The 22,739-nt window shown below is 45.7% G+C and overlaps 1 protein-coding gene across 1 annotated transcript in view; it reads right to left on the reverse strand.

The window, feature by feature from the left end:
• The window catches only part of FARP1 (FERM, ARH/RhoGEF and pleckstrin domain protein 1), a 291,979-nt gene that overhangs the window by 219,887 nt on the left and 49,353 nt on the right, over nt 1–22,739 (reverse strand). The window contains exon 2 of the mRNA XM_024740029.1: nt 14,485–14,678. Coding sequence (XP_024595797.1) covers nt 14,485–14,655 — 171 coding nt within the window. The 5' untranslated portion in view covers nt 14,656–14,678. The remainder of the gene's footprint in view (nt 1–14,484; nt 14,679–22,739) is intronic.

The raw sequence follows: 22,739 nt of genomic DNA on the forward strand, positions 1-22,739 counted from the left end.
GTGTGTAGCAACCATACTAATGGGTGTGAGGTAATATCTCATGGCGGTGTGTTTGTTTTTTTTTTTTGGTACGCGGGCCTCCTAATTAATTCCCTGCAAATTTTCTATTCTTTGCCCTTCTGCCCACATTTTCTCCTCCTTTGTGAAGCTTCATCTGACAGAGAGGCCTCACTGTTGTGGCCTCTCCCGTTGCGGAGCACAGGCTCCGGACGCGCAGGCTCAGCAGCCATGGCTCACGGGCCCAGCCGCTCCGCGGCACGTGGGATCCCCCCAGACCGGGGCACGAATCCGTGTCCCCTGCATCGGCAGGCGGACTCTCAACCATTGCGCCACCAGGGAAGCCCTCTCATGGTGGTTTTGATTTGCATTTCTCTAATGATTAGTAATGCTCTTTGGCATAACTGCTCCAAGACAGAGGATGCTGGGAGAGCAGTGAAGGCTTATTTTTTCAACCTAGACCAATACATCAAAAGAATGGCTATTTCCAAGAATCAGAGTGAGTGATGTTGGGAGATACTACGCAGTGACTTTCAAGTCAGCACTCTCCCGTCGCTGATTCACAAAAAAATGCTGGAGAAGGAAGGAAAATTACTTCAAACCAACCCACTCTTACAGTTCGCTTGATTGAAACAGCCAAGATTTCCCATCTAATATGATGGCCCAGACTACAGTTCCCATTTTAATCATGCATACACGTGATTTAAGGGAGTTTTATGTGATAAAGCTCTCCTCCACCTATTAGGGAAATGCCCCATTCTCCATCGCGACCCAAAGGAACCAGAGCAGAAAACTGGGTGCGCAAGTTGCACGTCTAGAAGTCACAGCAGCAAATGGCCCACCCATTTCTCAAATGATGTTTCAGAAAAAAGCCAGACAATGAAAACTGCTGTATGTACAGGCTGGACTGTATCTCCCCAAAGTTCACATGCCGGAGTCCTAACTGCTGTACCCTCCCACCCAGTAGCCAGTGACCTTATTTGGAAGATGGGTCTTTGCAACTGATCGAGTTACGATGGGGTCATCAGGGTGGGCCCTAAACCAGTATGACTGTGGCCCTTATAAAAGGGAGAAACTAGGGCAAACACACAGAAGGAGACGGCCAGGTGAAGATGATGGCACAGATTGGTAGAGATATATCTACAAGCCAAAGAACACCAGAGATGGCCAGCAACCACCAGAAGCTAGCAGGGAGGCATGGAAAAGATTCTCCCTCACAGCCTCAGAAGGAACCAACCCTGCCCACACCTCAATCTCAGACTTCCAGCCTCCAGAGCTGTGAGCCAATCAATTTCTGTTGTTTAAGCTGCCCCCTCCCTGGTACTATGTTACAGCAGCCCTTGCAAACATATTTCACCAAATGTCAAATTGCATTGCTGAGTGATGGAGCAGCCTAGGAAAATGGACCACTAAAGCATCGCTTCAATGCCACTGCACAAAGTGTTGCCAGTAGGACTCTGAAACATCGCTGATCGGCTCCAGGGTTCACATGGGTACAGGGCACAGAGAAAAAGAGCTTACTTTCATCTAGTACTTTGTGTACCATGAAACAGTGGCCAAAAACAAAACCAACTCTCCAGGCCCCTTGGTCAAGCATTTTTGGAGCCAAACGGAGGGCAAAAATAAGTTTGGAAGCTAAGCGTTGCGACTTGTACCCACATAAATCTCTCTCTAAACAGCCCCGGGTTGGCAGGGTGCCTATGGGCTGCTGAAAATGGCTTGGGTTCTGCTGAACCAGTTTTCTAGAGAAAATTAAAACTTTATTTACTAAGGCTGCCACGTACCTTTCAGGAGCTTCAAAAGAGAAGGCAGCCGTGGGCACTAAAAGAGGAAGCCCACTGGGGCTTCCCTGGTGGCGCAGTGGTCGAGAGTCCGCCTGCCGATGCAGGGGACACGGGTTCGTGCCCCGGTCCGGGAAGATCCCACATGCTGCAGAGCGGCTGGGCCCGTGAGCCATGGCCGCTGAGCCTGCGCGTCCGGAGCCTGTGCTCCGCAGCGGGAGAGGCCGCAACAGTGAGAGGCCCCCGTACCGCCAAAAAAAAAAAAAAAAAAAAAGAGGAAGCCCATCTTAGAGAAACTGCCCTTGGAAAGGAAAGGAAGGGGCGGGGAAAGACAGGTTAACTTTGTCATTAGGGATTCGGAAAGTTCACAGGTAGCCAACACCAAGAGTTTGCTTGGAATGAAGGTTTTCCTCTGTGCTGTGAATAATGGGTGAGAGCTTAAACCAGGAGAGCCCTGAGCAGGGCGAGTCCAGGCACCTCATCACATGGTCAGCAAACAGGACCTCTGATCACCCCAATGAAACCTACCTGGATGGGTGAGCTGTTCAACACACCTGAAACCCAGTTAATAAAGGGAAGGAGCACTCCTTGGTGCTTATTACGAAACTAGACATTCCATTTAACAGCTCTAATAAAATATGTCACCGTGGTACTTACAAAAATATCTAAATCGGGCAAAGGCATGATAGATGGCTGACAGCAGTATCTAAGTTTTGTTTCCACTCACAGATTCAGTATATGCTATAACTACTGCACCACCCTGTCTTTTTAAAAATCTATTGGATTCTAGTATTAAATTGTCTATAAATTAAATAAAAGCATGCCCATGAATGACAGAACTTACATGTGAATAGAAGGCATTTTTGTTGGCGCCTGCCATGGGAAGCAGTGTCCTGCGTGAGACGGAATGAAGGTTGGAGGGTCAGAGGAGAGGCTGCAAGGATGGAAACAAAGGCAGGGGAAGAGAGACGAGCCTAAGTTTTAGGAGACAGGAACTTGGGAGCCCATGCCTGGTGGCCTCGACTTCCTCTGTGAGGTGTAAGTCCTGGGCATCTCCCAAGAGATGGGGTGCCCTGGCCCTTGTCTCACGGCCCCACCCGCCGGCCTCTACAGACCACTCACCTTAGACTCTTCATTTGCGGGCCTCCGGTTCAAGGGCAGGTGACGCCGACAGGGTACGGGTGGTCCACCCACCCCTCCTCGGGTTCCCTCCTGGCCCTACTCTGGCCCTGGCAACGGCCATCGCTGCCGCTGCCGCTGGCCGGGCCCTCCTGCGTGGCCACAGCATGACCCGCTTGAGGCCCACTCCCTCTTCTTGTCCCTTTAGACTAAGCTTGTGTAGCCGCAGGAATGCGAGAGCTGACTGGAAGGGACTGGGAAGGTCTGTAACAGCCACCGTGGGAGCCAGGAAAGCAGTGGGGCACTCTGGCACAGTCACCGGGATGCTCCGAGGACCAGGGAAGATCTGAGTTTGTAAATTTACAGGGGCAACAACCTCTGTTGTGATACATTTTTTCCAACCACTCTTAACTGCCCTGGGTAGCAGCAGAGGAGAAAGGAACGGCAGCCGCCCCAGAATCACAGCAAAGCAAGGGAGAATCTTGGGAGAAGAGGGTCGAGGGAGGGGAGGGTGTTCTGCGAAGTTGAAGGGCAGATGTGATGGGAGGGGACAAGATGGAGAGGCAGCTCAGCTAGGATTCGGAAAACCAACTCAATGCCAACACTGAAAAAACAGCACCAACACAGGGGCATGGACCTCCATAAAAATGTTACCAGATATTCATTACTGGACATCTATCCCATTCAAGTGTCCCCCGGAACCTAGGAAGATCAGTCATGCATGCCTTTTATTTCCCGTTTCTGCTGTTCCTCATTCAGGGATACATACTTGGAATCAGGAACTGAGGAATGCTTCGGGTTATACATCAGACAGCCTTACATACAATGAGCTTTAACTGTGTTTTTAAAAAATATACCAAGAAGGAAATCTTCCTACAAAATGTTCAGGGAGAACAAAGACTGCAGTGTTTTATTTTTAAAAGGCGTGTGTTAAGCGAAAGCCGTCTCGAGGCTCAGGGTAATACCGACGTTCTTTCCCCTTCGTTTCCCCACTGTTTAAATATGCTTTTGCTATGAGCTGGATTGGGGCCCCCTCCAACTCACAGGCTGCAGTGCTAAACCCCTGTACTTCAGAACGTGACCTTATTTGGAAATAGGATCTTTACAGAGGTCATCAAGTTTAAATGAGGTCAGTAGGGTGGGCCCTAATCCTGTATGGCCGCTCTCTTTACATTGGGCTGGCCAAAGATTTCGTTCAGGTTCTTCCGTAACATCTCAGGAAAAACCCGAACGAACGTTTTGGCCAACCCAATAAAAAGGGTATATTTGGAGACAGACACCCAGATAGGGAAAAGGCCACGTAAAGATGGATGCAGAGAGGCAAGGCACCCCAGAGACTGCCAGCAAATCCCCAGAAGCTAGGAGAGCACCACGGAACAGATTCTCCCTGAGAAGAATCCAATCCTGCCAACACCTTGGTCTTGGACTTCGGGCCTTCAGAACTCAGAGAGAATGGATTTCTGTCGTTGAACCTGCCCAGTTTGTGGTACCGCGTCGCGGCGGCCCTAAGAAACCAACACAGATTGTAACCGTGAAAAAGGCACTGTCTTGACACCCTAATAACTCCACAAGGGCTCTTGGGTCTCGCTTTTCAATGCTTTAGACACTCAGCCTTATATCTAGACCGAAGGTAATGTGAGCATTTGAGTTCTGTTTGCGGAAACACGTTCTGACAAATGACCATGGAAGATGACGTGACAGCCAAACGCACTTGATTAGTTCGCCTCATCCGTAAATGGCATCAGAATTAAAGGACAGGTAACACCCCCATTCCTAAGGATTTTGAACGTCGTCTGAAGGCACTGGGTGTCAATGCTTTCCCAGTCTGGCCCTCACTTACTTGCGGCAAGTTGCAGAGTTGCTTCTGGATGACAAGGAAATTGAAATGCAGAGTAAATATAATTTTCCTAATATAAGTGGAAAGCAAGCAATCAACCACCATTTGATACTTCCAGTTTGTACAATCTACGTAATCACTGTGAATCTCAGAGGTTCATTTATAGAATCACAGATTCTTCTTTGTGATTATAAACGAGGCAGTGCCTTTCACCAGCAAATTAGCAACGCGCCTTTCACGGCAACTAAAGGAAGGCATCATTTCCGGTACAACAGTTGTCATAGAAAGGCCAGTCGATGTCCCAGTCCTCCGTGGCAGCACGGAGCCACCCAGGTGTAAACGTAAGTACTGTCTGTGCTCCCCACTCTTTGGATGCTGCCCTCCCACACGCTGCGAGTCCTCTCAATTCTACCTCCTTCACTTCTCCCGCGTCTGTCACCTCCCCAGCATTCCATCTGGGGCCCTTATCAGTCACCACCGTGTGTCACTGCGCTTTCCTCCTGCAGGCTCAGCCCTCTTAACCCATCCTACCCACTAAAGAGTATCTATCACTGGCACCTGTCTCACGGACCAGCACGACTGATGTGGTAGGTTGCTGGACTCTCTGTGGGCTTCCTAAGGCCCTGAAGCCCATCTAATGGCATGGGGAGAGCGGGGCTTAAGTATATAGAGGGGCTGGGCCAGGACCCTGGCTCTACGACCTAGATCAAGCCCTTTCTGCCCTCTACGCCTCACTGGGGTCATTCATGCCTACCTCATAGATTCACTGATCAGCCATAAGTGAAAGAACGTTAAGTACAGATGTAGCACAAAGTCTGGCACACAGCAAGGGTTTTTTTAAAGGGTAGCCATTATTTTTGTTCATTTTCTTATCAGCAACACCTTGCCGTGCGTGTCCATAAATATTCGTGGGACTCAGATCGTGTTTCCAAGATCACATTCCATAAAATAATACCAGCGCTCTGGAATTCTATTGTGGGTATCAAGTCTAGCTTCCTGTTTATATAAATGAGGAAGGAGAAACCTATAAGGCTCCTGGCTCACAGTCATCAAGTATGACTTTTGGAATTGCTTTCACACGATCATTTTCTCTACAGATCCCAAACTGATTAAATCATTCCAATATATTTCTTAGGAGTTAAAGCTATGATTTCCAACTCCAATGTTCGAATTGATGAAAGACAGCAAATAAGCGAATCATAAAAAATAAAATAGCAGATCATTTAAACATCAGTCTGATTTGTATGTTAATATGTTTCACATTCACATTCACACACAGGGGTATCTAGCCAGCTAAATGCTTCCTTCAAAGGAGCCAGCAGAGAAGACCTATCCTAGAGGGTCCCGAAACCCTCCGTCCACCACCTTGAAATCCTACAGCCCACCTGTGCCAGAGGGATGAGAGGTTCTCCTAGGAAGGAAAACTGAGAGGCTTTGGACTAAGTAAATGAAGGAGACCAAGAATTCAGCAAAGCTGACATGCACATAAAATGTTTAAGCTACACAAACGCCCCCTCGATGTTAAAGCTAAGGGAACGGAAGCTCCGAGGAGCTACAGACACGTCGGAAAAAGGGAGTAACTGTGCTTGTGAGAAGCTGAGACTTCATCACACCTGTCCAGGTGGCACTTCCTTCTTACAGACCTTCGAAAGCCACCTGGGCTCCTCATCTCTATTTCAGGAAAGACTCACGCGAGACTATATAGAAAGCTGGGGGGGGGGGGGGGGCGTAAAAAAAAGAATTAGTCCACTTGACAAGTATGCTAGTTTTAAATTTTAAAGTGTTTTCATAGGCTTCTTTTCCATTTCACCTGCCCAAGAGCTCTACAATGCAAGCACAGTCTCAATTCTGCTAATGAACAAGAAGGAGATTAAAGCTTAGTGTGAAAGGAAGAAAAAAAGACTAGCTTTTAAGGAGAAACTAATCTGCATCCAGGACTCTGCAAGGTGTTTTCTCAGAAGGTATTTCACGTGAGCTTCACCTCAGCCCCGTGAAGTACGTGTTCAATGGATTCGGAGACGAGGACGTGGGTTGAGAGTGGTCATCTTCTCACCCAGAGCCACCCAGCTAGTAAGCCTTGAAGCCTGGATGCGCGGCCCTGGACTTTCCCCTTTAACCACTCTGTTTTTATAATTCAGACAATTTATTATCTCCACTTAAAAGAGGGGAGGGGGTTTCCCTGGTGGCGCAGTGGTTGAGAGCCCGCCTGCCGATGCGGGGGACACGGGTTCGTGCCCCGGTCCGGGAGGATCCCACATGCTGCGGAGCGGCTGGGCCCGTGAGCCATGGCCACTGAGCCTGCGCGTCTGGAGCCTGTGCTCCGCAACAGGAGAGGCCACAACAGTGAGAGGCCCGCGTACCGCAAATAAATAAATAAATAAAAGAGGGGAGGAAAAAAGCAGCTTCTCAAACTCGCTACGTTTCCCCAGAATACTGGCCCACTTTAATGTCTGATACAGACATTCTCAATTACAGTTTATTCCTTTTATTTATTAGTTTCTACTGAGAGACTTTTCAGGGAGAAAATAGCAAACAGCTGTTCCAGAATTCCTGCCATCACGTCAGAGCCTCAGAAATGACTTTGATCAAGGGTCTACAGTGGAGTTGAAAGGGGCACACAAACATTTCGGGCCAACATTTACGTTCTACTCTCTGCTTCTAAGGAACTAGAAAGGAAGGCTAACAGTATTCCACTGAAATGAATTATGAAAAAAAAATTTTTTATCTATTAAAATAGCCCTTAAATTTAACATCATGAGACCAGACCCAGACGGACCATTTATCATTCAAGTTAAATAAAACACAGAAAGGACCATGCAAAGCGGAGTGGACATGAATACTCTTTCAGAAACTCTGCTAATAATAGGAGCCAAAAGCAACACTGATAAGGGGAAAGAAATATGGACTCATTTTTAAAAAGCTGAGTGAACTTGTGAAATTCCTTCCCCTCATTCTGGTTCAAACTGCAGCTACTTAAGGGGCAGTTAACGGAGCTCTGGGCACACACATCTCCCTTCTGGTTTAAATAGTCAATTAAATTTTATTTAGGTCTCGGTATCACCACCATCACCTCTTAGTGCATTTTACGCCAAAGAAAAAAAAAATAAAAGGACCCCTGAACGCACACCTGCCTTCTAAGATCATATAATCCAATCAACTGCAAGGAATAACCCCACTGTCGGGGACTTGCGATTCCAGGGGAATTGAGAAGCAGAGCACATATTAAAAAGGAAGATATATTTCCCCCCAAGATCTTGGTTAAATGTACATTCCACCTCTTTGGGGGAGAAAAAAAAAAAAACCAAGACATTTAGTGGCTTATCCAAAAAGGCATCGTCTCTAAGATGGCTGAAATAGAAATTAAAAAGGGAAACAAAATCATTCAAAATAAGACAAAGACAGAAAAGGACCACGCTTTTCTGTAGACACAGTGGCTGTGAGTGACACAAGGCCAGCTCCAAGCCATCGGCCTCAGCTTTTCCCGATGTAAACTGGGGGGGTCCCCAAAAGGACACGCAGAGCTTTTTAAAAAGACAAACTTCTGCTACGTCCTTTTTTCTGAGCGCAAGCCTATGAAGACAGTTTTCAAATTCTCTAACCATTTACGACCTTTTGCAGAACCACAAAGCACTTGGAGGAACAAGCCTTCGACTGACGTCAAGCCCAGGCTTCAGTGAAAATTAAAGAAATTAAACGACTGCTTCATTTCAAAATGTAAGAAAATGAAATAAATGTTTCATCATTTATGGGCTGACCGTGTGAGACTCCAAATTAGGTCTGAGATAACACAGGCAATTTTTGCCCTTCTTAAATACAAAAACCCTTTGCAGTCTTTTATTATGACGTGCACCTCATCATTTTTCTTAGAAGTTTTAGATGTTTTCAACAAACTTGTTTGCTTCCTGCTAATAATGTGTTGTCCAGAAAATATCTGATTTCTTTCCATCTTCTACCTACAACTTTCAAGTGGCGTAAAGTTTGGCCCAATTTAGTTTCGCGAGATGTATGTAAGTTTCCCCACCTCCCACCAACACACACACACAAAATCCTAACGTTGCCTGATGCTCCATAAGCAACATATTGTATACCATCCGCTTATTCACCCTGACCACATTGGTTTGAGCACTTACTAGTTACACAGTAACTACTATCTCTGAGGAGGTTTTTAGAATTTTGTGGGTTTTTTTAAGATTAAAAATCCCTTTTCTGAAAGAGTTTACCATCTGCCTGGGGGATTAACAAATACAGTCGTGAAAAGGTAATTCATCAACAAAGATGTCAACACAAGGTGCTGACTTCCAAAAAAAAGGAGAAAAAAAAGCCTGTAGTATCATCTGGACCAAACACCTCATTTTGCAAATAAGGAAACCAAGTCACAGCAGGGTTTATAAGGGAACTAATTAGGGAGAGAAGCAAGATTAAAGCCTGTGACTCGAAGTCTAATTAGAGGTACACATAACAAATACTGTAAGAAGAGAGAGATGGTCCCCAGCAAGAGCTATGGGGGGGGCTTGGACGGTTGAGGTGATCTTGATAAATTTGTTAGTGGATGCTGGCCGGTGTTTAGAAATGGAAAAAGAACCAGAGCAGCCCCAAGATGAGGCTGTGGTGCCTCCTGTCTGGGAGGCTTGGAGGCAATTTTGAAAAGATCCAATAGGGCAAGACAGTGGAAGCCCACAGATCTTATAAGAAGCGGCAGCTCGGGGTCGGGGAAGGCGGACAATGTCGGGGTCATGAGGACTGGGTTCCAATCCCAGTCCTATCCCAACACTGTGCAAATGTGATGAAGTGACTCGAAGCACTCCCCAAGTGTTCCCTCATCTTACAGAGATGACGGCACCAGCCACCCTTCATCACTTGCGAGAGGCAAATGATTGCACAGAGGTGTGGGCAGTCGGCCACAGGTTATGGCATAGGCTGGGTCCAGGCACTGCTGAGGTATAGAATCTGATGATAAACAAGAATAAAAGAGGCCGTGCCTCCACAGAGGTCCCACTCTACCTGCGGGAGGCCAAAAATAAGCATGTAAACAGGTAAGAGAATTTTCTGGCTTGAGATGCTAACGCACAGGATGAACCAACCGAGGACAGCAGTGGGGAATAACAACGAATAACAGCTCAGCCATCTGCAGCGGGCCCTCCAGGAAGGCCCGAGCTCTCTCCCAGCCTCCCCAGACGAAGAAATCCATACTTTATCCTCAGGCAGCTGGGAGCTGTAAAGGCTTCTGAGTAAAGCAACCGACAAGACACAAACACAGGGCGCGATGATTATTACTCCCCGGGATGGCTGTGGCTGACACGGAGCGCTCCGCACATACACCAGGCCACGCCCGCTCACTACGCAACAAAGGCCAGGCGTCTTCGCATCACCTGTGAGCATCTCTCCCAAGCGTTTTCACCAGGGCTGCTCAAAAGCAGCAGAACGTGGCTCCGTTTGATTTCCTCTGCTCTTCTCCACTCTTGCTAGAGTGGCCTTGCTAATGAAAACACACAAACTGAATAAACACTTGGGGAAGGCACCATCTGTTCACCCTACAAACGTCAGTAGAACAGCATTTGTTTACCAGCGGGGTCGTGAGTGAGGACAGGACACATCAAACCTTCTCAGGAACCTTCAAGGGGGATGGTCCTGGCAGGGGTGGGAGTGGAGGGAGTCATTTAACCCTTTCAGACCCACACAAGTCACCTCGATTTATAATCTCTGGTTGGAAGGGAAGGCTGCATATATCACAAACCACAGGTTGGGGCTTATCCGCACAGCCTTTTCCACATAAAGATGATAAAACGCCCCGTAAGAATTTACTATAAATATTACTTTTGAACTTTCAACTCTGTAGAGGAAATACCTAAAAAGACCATCCAAGTTCAAGAGCAAAGGTGGCGGTAGAACTAGCCATGGCGTAGAAAAGTCTGATGCTCACTGCTCACGCTTTTCAAAGGATTCAACTCTTTAATAAGACTTCATTCAGGGCTGTAAGAAATGATGAAGACTGGTGTGGTTATCTGTGCCAGGAAGTGTTTAGGGAACATGCATTTTTAAATGATGACTTGGCCTTCGTCCATCCTCTAAAACAAAAGTCTTAGGAAAGGCCCAGGAAACTCAATCCCCCAAGGAAAGCTGTGGTTCACGGAAGAATGTCCCCCAAGGGAAACTGTAACGACTTCTGGCCAAGTGCCTGCTCATGTGTGTGATGAATGTGAATTATCGAGGAGGATCCATCCTTGTGGGGTGCCCAACCTGAGGAGGGAGCACGTGTGGGCTAAGGGGACACTTCCAGGCTCAGACACTTGGCCTTGATGAATCCCCAGCAGAAAGTTCTGGAGCAAGGTTTAAAGCACTTATGGGGAGCTGGGTCTCTTGTGATCCTATGTCCCTCCGCTCCAATCCCAAGCACAGCGGCTGAGTCACCACAGCCAGCCTGATGCTTCCCAGCTGTGCAGAGACCTGGCTGATTCTGTTCTTAAAGACCACAAGGTAGCAATTTAGAATCAGCTTAGTCAATAAAAATGCTGATTGCTGCCTTTCTACAGGCAGTTATGGAAAACATCTGTTGCCCATGGGTTGAGAAGGAACATTCTGACTCAACGCCAAAAATAAAAATTAAACATGAATGGATGAGGCATGTGAAAAAACTAACAATAGCATTAATTCTACTTGTAAGATTCAGTCTACTCCTAATATTGGGTCAGCAAACACTCAATGAGCACCTACTACATGCCAGGCGCTGTGCAAGGTGCTGGGGATGAGACAATAAGGTAAGGTCCCAGCCCCGAGAAGCCAACAGTGAAGCGGCAAATGCCCACTGGTACCACTAATCATATTATGGCCCAAGCTCTTAGTATGTGCCAAGAGTTGTTCCTTTATTTGTATCAACTCTTTTCTTCTCATAAAATGAGGTAGGGTTTTTGATTAGCCTCATTTTACAGAGGAGAAAACTGAGATACAGAGAGATTAAGTACCTTGCTCAAGGTGATTAATATGTCAGTAGATGAAGCTGGGATTTGAATCTCAGGGGTCCAGCTCCACCCTGACAGATGTATGAGCAAAGAAGTCTGAAATGGGGGAAGAAAACACCCCCAGCCACTGCCTCAAGAAGTTGGCATCTGGGTAAAACAGACAGGACCTCTAAGGATGCATAGGAGTTTATGTGGGAAAGGGGTGGTATGAGAAACCTTCCAGGCAGAGGAGTTACAAATGCAAAGCACAGACAACAGAAATTATCAAGTAAAATCATTTTTTTTTTTTTGTAAAATCATTTTTAAAAGACGCAAACACACTTCTATTCCTATTTCTTAGGCAGGGAGTTCCTGTATAGTTCTTAGCTAAGTAGTAGCTAGGACCAGAGTTTTGACATCCTTTGGTTCAGGGAAACAAGAACTGCAAGTGAATACAGTACAATGCTTCCTGTAGCTCATGCACACAACAGCAGCATTTGCTGGCCCTCGGTCCAAACCACATACGGGAACACCAATGTAAACTGATACAGCCACTATGGAGAACAGTATGGAGGTTCCTTAAAAAACTACAAATAGAAATACCATATGACCCAGCAATCCCACTACTGGGCATATACCCTGAGAAAACCATAATTCAAAGAGTCATGTACCAAAATGTTCATTGCAGCTCTATTTACAATAGCCAGGACATGGAAGCAACCTAAGTGTCCATCATCGGATGAATGGATCAAGAAGATGTGGCACATCTATACAATAGAATATTACTCAGCCATAAAAAGAAATGAAATTGAGTTATTTGTAGTGAGGTGGACGGACCTAAAGTCTCATACAGAGTGAAGTAAGTCAGAAAGAAAAACAAATACTGTATGCTAACACATGTATATGGAATCTAAGAAAAAAAAAGGTCATGAAATACCTAGGGGTAAGATGGGAATAAAGACACAGACCTACTAGAGAATGGACTTGAGGACATGGGGAGGGGGAAGGGTAAGCTGGGATGAAGTGAGAGAGTGGCATGGACATATATACAGTACCAAACGTAAAATAAGATAGCTAGTGGGAAGCAGCCACGTAGCACAGGGAGATCAGCTCCGTGCTTTGTGACCACCTAGAAGGGTGAGATAGGGAGGGTGGGAGGGAGACGCAAGAGGGAGGAGATGTGGGGATGTATGTATACGTATAGCTGATTCACTTTGTTATAAAGCAGAAACTAACACACCATTGTAAAGCAATTATACTCCAATAAAGATGATAAAAAAAGAAAAAAGAACGCGTTGCTAGAGACTTGGGCTCAGAAGTCCTTAGCAGTACCAAAGAGGAAACACTGAAATGAAATACCTCACCAAACCAGTCTGGCAATGAAGAGAAAGGAGGCAGGGTGCGGGAGGGATGTGGGGTGATGTGGGGTGCGGCGCGGGGAGGAGAGGAGGCTGGGACATGCTGCAGAAGGCCTGACTACCAGGCTGGCAGGTGTGCCCCTCAATCTATTTTCACAATTTCAGCAGATTAGCAACGGCTTTGTGCCTCAGAATATGAAGAAGTTCAAGTCCTTGAAGAGACAGGAATTCCACAACAAGTAAGTTAGACAGATACAAAGGCTGTTTGCAATGTGCAATGAACTGGCAGGTTTAAACATAGCTTTTCTGAGGTTTATCTTCCCTGAGACACTTAACGGTAATTCACACCCTCTGAACAACAGTCTGAATCATATTACATAAACCATTAAATGACGAGATGCAGACATGAATGCCAACTGTTAAGTTTTAGTTGCTCTAGCCATCGGGAATAATTGATGGATCGTCTCCACTTTAAAAACAGGTTATGTTCCCAAAGTTCGCTTACAGTTTGGCTGTTTGGAATTCAAGAGTTACTTCCTTCCTCCCCCCACACACAAGCCGTGTGAGATGTGGGTGTGGTACCCAAGGGAGAACACAGAAGACAGGCAGAGGGTGCTGGGAGTTCTCTGGAGGCTAATGCATTCTTGAGGAGACTGCAGTCAGAGCTCTACAGAGGTGGACACACACGTCTGCACTCTCCCTGCCACGGGAACAAATCCTGCATCTGCACAGAACTGGTGGTGGTTCCCGAACCGCTAGCAGCGGTCGGATTTCAGGAGGAGGCTGGAGAGAAGGATGAGGGAGGGCAAGGGGCCGTGAGGCAGGGGCTCTGAGGAAGACACCAGAACCACGGGGGCATGCAGCTCTAGCTGATGGACAAGGCCAAGGCTGCCGGCTCCTGGACACCCCACTCTGGTCCGCCCCTGCGATGGGGCCTCTTCCCTTCTAGGGCTGCCACACTGGGGGCTGGGATCAGGGTTCTTCTGCACTCCGACTCCCCACCCACAAACATGCACGACAACTTCTCTGATGTCGGAATACCCATTCAGGTCTTTGACGGTTTTCTCGGAACTTTCCTGCCAGTAACCTAGGGAAACGGGGTGCTCACACACGTGCATCGACGTTGAGAGGAACTGCTTGTAACGAGCAAATTAAACTGAGACGCAGACCACAGTTCCCTCCGAGTCAAATATATAAGTAATACATACGTAGGCATGTACACACAGATATCTACTTGAATATGGAAAATCAGAGTAAAATTCAAACGACACACCCACTGATATCCCAGGGCGCGGTCCACGCATAAATCCAAAAACTGACAGCTCGGAACCAGACGCTCCAGAGGAGGACGGCGAGGGTGGGCAGGGAGCCGCTGAACACACAGACCTGCCACCTCGCGTCACTGAAACGCAGGAATAACACGAGCCTCCCCGTGCCGAAGGCTGCCCCCGACTTACCGGAACTTCAAAGGCCTCCTGGGTGTCATCCAGCATCTGGATTCTGACGGACATGAGTTTTCCTGAAGGCGTCGGGGGAGGCTTCTGTCCATGTTCCAAGGTACTGATCCCCGAATTCTCCGCTGTCCCCAGTCTCGATCCTGGAGTTGGCCTCTGCTCTATTTCTCCCATGATGAGAGCAGATTATATGATGCCTGCAGGAAGCAGAGAGAAGAAAAATACATCAGGAGACTCGCTGAGACCACCTTAGTAACACTGCTCGCCTTCTGCCCGTCACTGCGGCCACGTCCCCGAAGCACAAGATGGCCAGTTCCCACCCCCCGTGCAGGAATCACACGAGCTGATAAGCGTTCGGCTCATTCACACACAGCGCCACCTTTAGCCACTCAAGGCATGCAAATATTTGTGCATATTTTATCCTTCTGCATACTTTTTTTTTTTGCGTTACGTGGGCCTCTCACTGTCGCGGCTCCTCCCGCTGCGGAGCACAGGCTCCTGACGCGCAGGCTCAGCAGCCACGGCTCACGGGCCCAGCCGCTCCGCGGCATGTGGGATCGTCCCAGACCGGGGCACGAACCCGTGTCCCCTGCATTGTCAGGCAGACTCTCAACCACTGCGCCACCAGGGAAGCCCCATCCTTCTGCATACTTTTACATAGTTTATCCTTTTCTAGTTTTACAGTCAGCTCTTAATACGATAGATTCAGTTGTGTTCTACGTATTATTAGTTAGGGTCTACCATGAGCTAGGCACCACTTTTCACACACTTGCGGTCTGCTGGGAAGATAATGAGCAGTGCCTAACCCATATCATTAGCATCCATTAGTTTACCTTTTATGGATCATGGAACATACCAAGTAATGTGGGCGTTATCAAGATAAATCGATAAAATGTATCTTGTAGCTCCCGAGTTTATAATCTGATTGAGGAAACGAAACACACACTCACACAAACCCAGGTGATGTCAGGTAGGGTCTTTTCTCTCGATTTCTTCTTTTCGTCCTAATTTTTTTCCTGCCACCCTCCCGCAGTTGTTCCCCCTCTCCCAGGAAACCATTCTAGATATTACAGTATTGACAAAGTTATCTTCTCCATCATGCAGAAGGTAGGAACTGAACTCCACTGAGTCTCAAACGTTGGGTAATGCTTGGAAGGAGACAGGAACACACAAGGAGAAGGAATTCCAGGGAAGTAGAACAGCATCAAGAAAGCTATGGGACAGAAATCAGGTGGCATTTAGGAAGACAAGTGAGAATCAATGCTGCAGAGTTAAAGATGCATTTGGAAACTAGGTTGGAATCAAACCACAAAGGACATCAAAGGCCTAGCTGAGAGATATGGTCTTCACCCTGTAGGGAGTCACTGAATAAGAATAATGACACAACGCAAGTAGAACTTGAGAGAAATGAATGTGAAGATGATCTCTACTAATGCGCTGGAAAAAGAGACAGGCTGGCAGGGGTTGGGGGAGTCCAGTTACAAAGCTAAGGCAACAATTTGAGTTCGAGGGGATCAGCTTGAACGGTGGCGACGGAAATAAAAAGATGATGCTATGAAACCCAGTTTTATGGAAAAATTAACCCGGTGTTGTAAATGGTTAGCTACTGAGAAGGAGATTAAAGTATAACAGTGACCAGAAAGGTTTAAATCAGGGCAGAAGTGAAGAAGTGGGAGGGGAAGGTGTATGTGTGACTGGGGACACACTGAAGGCTTTAAAAGGATATCCAGCAGGCTGTGGTGGAGGTGGAGCTGGATTGGGGCTTTGGGTTCAGAGTCCATCTCGCTGTAGAAGTGAAAGCCAGGGTGAGAGTGAATGTGAAAGGGGTGCGGGGGAGACATGGCAATGAAAAAGCAAAAAGAACAAACATGCCCAGCCATGGGGGTTGCTATGGACTGAACTGTGTCCCCCCAAATTCTTACCTTGGAGCACTAACCCCATGTAACTCAGAATGTTACGGCATTTGGAGACAGGGTCTTAAAAGAGGCGACCAATTTAAAACAGTGATTAAGATGGGCCCTAATCCAATCTGACTGGTGTCCTTATAAGAGGAGCAAATTTGTACACACACAGAGACACCAGGCATGCACAGAGGAAAAGCCATGTGAGGACACAGGGAGAAGGTGGCCGTCTGCAAGCCGAGGAGAGACGCCTCAGGAGAAACCAACCCTGCCAACACCTTGATCTAAACTTCCGACCTCCAGAACTGTGAGAAAATAAATCTGTTAAGACACCCAGCCTGTGGGACTTTGTTATGGCAGTAAATTCACACAAGGGCCGATGGAGAAGAGGCAGAGAAAGAATGACCCTTTGTCTCAGTGACAAAGAAAGTCACAGAAGGGGCACTCAAGGGTCACCTGTGGTGTGAGGTATAGACCTTAGGGCTGCATCTTACGAGTCATCCTTCAGCTCTTTTCTTCAGGAAAAAACATCCAGTTTGTGAGCCTCATTTTGTAGGTTCTTCTTGACTAAGGCTCTTCCTTCTCCTGAAGGGTCAGTCAGGTTCCTTCCCAGAAGTTTCCCACCAAATTCCATATGGGAACCTCCCCTTCCTCTCAGTGAAACCTCGAACATTCTCCCTGTGACACAGAGGGCTGGCCCTGAGGTCAGTAGAGTAGAAACTATGGAGTCACCTCAATAAGATGGGTCATTGGATCAAACCACCCTGGCCTAAAAAGACACACCCTTTGACTGAAAAGGGAGAGGGCCTGACCACCAGCCAGGAAACACCATTTACTACTTATTTCTCCCACACTCATTTTCCCCACCAACTTTCCACCAAAGCCTGTAAGAGATTACTATTCGTCCCTATGCAATCCCTTGAGATTGGTCTTCTGTGTCACCATGCTAGTTAAGGACCAGCCTTTTGAGAACTACTACTCCTTTCTTGAATGTCCATCTATGATTTCACAGGTCTGCTATATAAGTAAGTACCTTTCTGATTTCTCCCCCAAATAAGTTTTTTTTTTTAAGAACCTAATTCCAAGCTGTTTGATTATGTGATTATCTTTTGCTTAATCGTCTCTTGGTCTTAAGACACAACTAGACTTTGCTCATCTACAATGCTTTACACCGAAGTGAAAAACAGATCACCTACATTTGTTCAATGAATCAAATGTGGCTGGTATAGATCTAATTAACTATGGCATCATTGTGTTTAAAATAATCTTCACAAACCAGGCAGAATTATTCCCCTATATGTTTTCTATTCATGGTCTCATGGTTAAAAATAAACACAAGCGCTAAAGAAAGCTTTGACATCAGTCCAGTTTGCCTTCCCCATTGCCAGTCTCCTCTTTGCACTCATTCCTACTTTGGTGTTGATCCCTCCCTGCCTCTGTAAACATCCTCCACTGCTCGCCTCCAACCCCACCTTCTGTTCCCCGCACTCCACCAGCATGGACAGGCCCTGTCCTCAATCACTGATGCTGGCTGGGCCTGACCACTTGGCCTCTTCTCGCTCTGAGTTGAGAGGGGTAGGTCCGGGCTGTGGCTCTGATGCCCATCCAGGGAGCCGACGGCAGGGAGGTCAGGGTTTATTCTCTCACGTCACCCCACCTTAAAGGTGCTCTAAACTCATTTTCTCTTTGTCCTACCTAAGCAAAGAGCAAGGCTCTCATCCTCGAAATGGAACCCTTTCTCTCCACGCTGGCCCAAGATCCCCAGAAGAACATTGTGATTTTTAACAGCTTGGCACTTAAAAATTAAGTTGAGCCAGTGATTAATAGACATTTGGTACCTTAACTTCCTTTATCTCTTTTTAGTCTTCAAATGATCTCATGCCTATATTTGTTCTACTTCTGGATATTAACTTTTCAACAAAGCATGTCACACTTTTTGTTTTTATACCTGAAGGCAGATTGTTACTGTTCATGGAAAGTGCTGTTTAACTCAAACATAAATCCAGCCAAGAGTTTTGAGCGGAGCAGCCTAAGAATGTCAAGGGAATATCTAGGGAACGCTGTCAAGTCATGAATGGGTAACCGTAACCGATGCTGGATAGCAAAATTGGTGAATCCAGTAATAAAACACAGCCTTCTACATCACATACCTAACAAACCTAAAAGCCTCCTGTTTATAAAGCAATCCATGCTCTATTCCAATTTTACCTCCATAACTTCCTCCAACTTCTGAATTCCTTAAGAAAGAGTCAAGGTAAAAAAGATTAATATTTCTTTCCTTGTACCATGTTATTACTAACATGATCATTCCAGACCTAAAAGTAAAGAGCTGTTTGTGAAACTACCTTCTTCTTTAGATCTATGTGAAAAGTTAGTTAAAAAGGAAATAATGACTACAACAAAAAAGCAATAAAAACTTTAACTGGCAAAGAAAAGATAAAAAACTAGAATTGTCTTGTTATAGTCCCTTGGCTTAAAGACTTCCTCTTGGAATTCACCCAAAAGCAATAAGGAAAACACACACAAAAATGCTAACTCCATCCCAGAGGAACCTGGAAGACATCTGTAGCTTTGAACCACGTAACATGAGAAAGAGTTGCCAAACTGCAGTGAAGGTCAGACAGAGAAGGAAAATTCTTGGAGAGCCCATGCCTGCCAGAGCCATGCTCCCCAAATAAGTAGGATATCCAGCAATAACTTTCTGAAAAGAAGGGCAACAGACACGCAGGTAGCACTAAGAGCTTCCCTGGATGCAGTGTGGTGGGAGAAATCAGGAAGCAGGAAAGGCCGAATTGAATGAGAAACCACACAGGTAAGACATATTAGCAGGAAGCAGTCTGTTGCCGAGGCAAAGTGAAAAGAGACCCCACTAGGAACACAACCAGTCTCAGCAAGCTAGAGAAAAATAAGGGTTGAAAGGATTACACACACACACACACACACACACACACACACACACACACACACACACGCAACCTCAGGTCACAAGAATCCCCACTGGCATGGGACATGGCCCTGTCTCCTGCTCACGTGAAGCTCCTGTAAATAGCTAGTTCATAAAGAATTCATCTAATAACAAAAAAGGACCTTTACAAAGATGCTGCAAAAAGAGGAAAATGAAAATGAATGACAGATGAAAAACACCCACCAAAGCAATGTTATATGCAACAGATGAAAATTTTGCCCAAACACACTGTCATAAATTAACAAAACAAAGAAATAACTGATTCTATCTACAAAAACAGAAGAGATTTACAAGAGTTCAGGGAAGCATGAGAAGGAAATAAAGCATGAGGGCAGACCTCAGGGTGAAAAAAAAAAGAATGAATAAAAACATCACTACTGGGACTTCCCTGGAGGTCCAGTGGTTAAGACTCCACACTTCCACTGCAGGGGGCATGGGTTCAATCTCTGGTTGTGGAACTAAGATCCCACATGCCATGTGGCACAGCCGAAAACAAAGTCACTACTATAGAATCAATGTTTGTGTCACCCCCAAATTCATACACTGAAACTTAATCCCCAATGTGATGGTATTTGGAGGCAGGGCCTTCAGGAGGTGACTGGATGGTGAGGGTGGAGCCCTCCTGAATGGGATTAGTGTCCTTATGAAAAGCATCCAGATAACTCTCCTGTCCCTTCCACCATGTGAGGAAAAGTAATACCACAAGACTGCCATCTATGAACCAGGAAGTGGGTCTAGACACCAAATCCACTGGCCCTTGATCTTGGATTCTCCAGCCTCCAGGACTGTGAGAAATAAATTTGTTGTTTTCCTGTTTATGGTACTTTGTCTTAGTCTGTCTGGGCTGCTTTAACAATCATCAAATGGAAGCAGATAAAAGGAAATACACACTGGTGAAAATATGAGAGTCTGGAGGGGAAAGATGGAGAAAAGCAAGCAAAAGATTTAGAACAGAAAAATGATAAATATGGAAAACAAAGAAAAGAAATCCAACACACCCATAATAGGCGTCCCTAAACAAACAAAAAAAAAACCTCAATGGAACAAGAAAAACATTTTAAGGTATAATTCAGGAAGACATTTCAGAAATAAAAGATTCTCCATAATAAATGAACATATCATATCCCAGAAATAACTAAAATGATGAACACCTGGAAGTTTCCTGTGTCATCACTCATCTTCAAAAAATTAAGAAGGAATTATTTGGGCATCTACGCAAACAGTTCAAAAAAAACAAAGGAGGGGATAAAAGTTCAGACTCCACAGCAACATTTGTAACCGAGCAGGACCCTATGGGGCCTGCCTGGGACAGACTACTCCCCCATATCCTCTGCTGTAGCTCTTCTGTGAAGTACCCAGATAATAGTATCTCAGGCATCTTTGCTGAGTTTTTCAGTTGCTAAAAACCACCAACAAATGGAAGGAATTAACTACTTGGTGAGTGGCCCCCAGACCTAGTGGTACCTAAGGAGTGACAAGGTTAACCACCCTGTTACCCCATCATCAACCGATCAGAGAACCGTGCACGAGATGATCACACACCCTGCTACCCCCCTCCCTCATCTGGCCTTTAAAAATGCTTTGCTGAAACCCTTTGGGAAGTTTGGGGGTTTGGGGGCATGAGCCACCCATTCCCCTTTGCTCGGCCCTGCAATAAACCTTTCTCTGCTACAAACTCTGACGTTTCAGTTTATTTGGCCTTACTGTGTGTTGGGCACACAAACTTGCATTCGATAACACACGTTCAATGTTTAACTGACCAAACTATCTTCCAAGAAATAAAAGATGAATCAGAACATGGAATCTAGCTGAATTTTCATTGAAACATTTAAAAAAGTCAAGAACTCAAGCCCTTCTGGGAGAAGCTACTAAAGGATAAACAGCAAAACTAGAGGCTAAGTGGTGAAACAAGGAAAGACAATTATTGGTAAACTTTAAATCCATTTATACTGTAAGAGGAAGGCTAAAATCACTGTAATAGCCGCAGAATATTATAATTCCTGACAACGTAGAAATAATTAAAAAATTGGCAGGGGAAGGAGTTGAGATGGTGAGAGGCCTTAAGTTAACTGTTACCATATGTTTTAAAACTGATAATAAAAAGAGAATTTAAATCTCCAGAGATATACAAGTGGTTAATAAGCACATGAAAATATGTTCACCACTGTCCCTCACTAGGAAATGCAAATTACATCCACAATGAGATAATATTCCACACCCACTATAATGGACAGTAACAAGTGTTACCGAGAATGGGGAAAAAATGGAATTTCTCATACATTGCTGATGGCTGGTGGGAATACAAAAAGGTGCAGACTTTGGATAATATTGGGGAAGTTTCTTAAAATTTAATCATAAATTCAGCATACAACCCAGCAACTGGGTTCCCCTGGTGACTGAGCTATTACACTCCTAGGTATCTCCCCAAGACAGAGGAGAATGTATGTCTTCACAAAGACTGTGTGTATGGAGATGTTTAGAGCTAAAAATAGTCAACAAGTGGAAATAATCCGAATGTTCATCACCCAGTGAATGGATAAACAAAATGTGGTATATCCATACAAGGGACTATTATTAGTCACCATTAAAAGGAAATGAAATGCAGATACACTGTACAACGTGGATGAGCCCCCAAAACATTTTGCTAAATGAAAGATGCAAAGGACTCCATGGCATATGATCCTACTTATATGAAAATATCCAGACAAAGCAAATCTAGAGAGACAGAAAGTTGTTGCTTTGGGTCGGGGTAGCAGCTGTGACTGACGGCAAAGGGCCTGAGGGATAGAGATCTTTTTGGAGGTGACAGAAACGTTCCAAAACTAGATTGTGGTGACGGTCACACAAGTCTGTAAATTTACCAAAATCCTTTGAACTGAAAACAGGCCAAAGGTATGATATGTAAATTATATATTAAATATACGATATGTAAGTGGACACACATGAATATTCTTGGAAGGGCAGAGGGAGGAGAGCTGGCTCCAGAGACATGGTTGCAGACAGCAATGAGGAGGCTCCGAGAGGTGCTTTCCGCTGCGCACTTTTGGGGACCTTTAACAGTTTGTACCATTCAGACAAAAATTAAGACAATTTAAAAATTTTCATTTTTCTAAAAGGACAGATGCCTGCTGTCCACCCCGTCCCCTTTAAAGCATGAAATCAACTAAGATGAAATCACAGTGAACAAGGGTGACAATTATCATTCAAAACAGGCTGAGGAGCAGAAGGTTGGCAAGAGGTCTTCCTTCCAGTTTTAAATGTAAGCCACTGAAAAATTCCAGGTTAAGAAAAATTCATAGGAAGTGAATAATTTACAGAAGCAGCAGCCCAGCAACCCCGTAGGAAGCTACGGGGCTGGGTCCTAGAGCCGCCGGAGCGCCCAGGGCCACAGG

Source organism: Neophocaena asiaeorientalis, unplaced genomic scaffold (assembly GCF_003031525.2).
Source record: "Neophocaena asiaeorientalis asiaeorientalis breed wild unplaced genomic scaffold, Neophocaena_asiaeorientalis_V1.1 scaffold9, whole genome shotgun sequence".
NCBI classification, from domain to species: domain Eukaryota; kingdom Metazoa; phylum Chordata; class Mammalia; order Artiodactyla; family Phocoenidae; genus Neophocaena; species Neophocaena asiaeorientalis.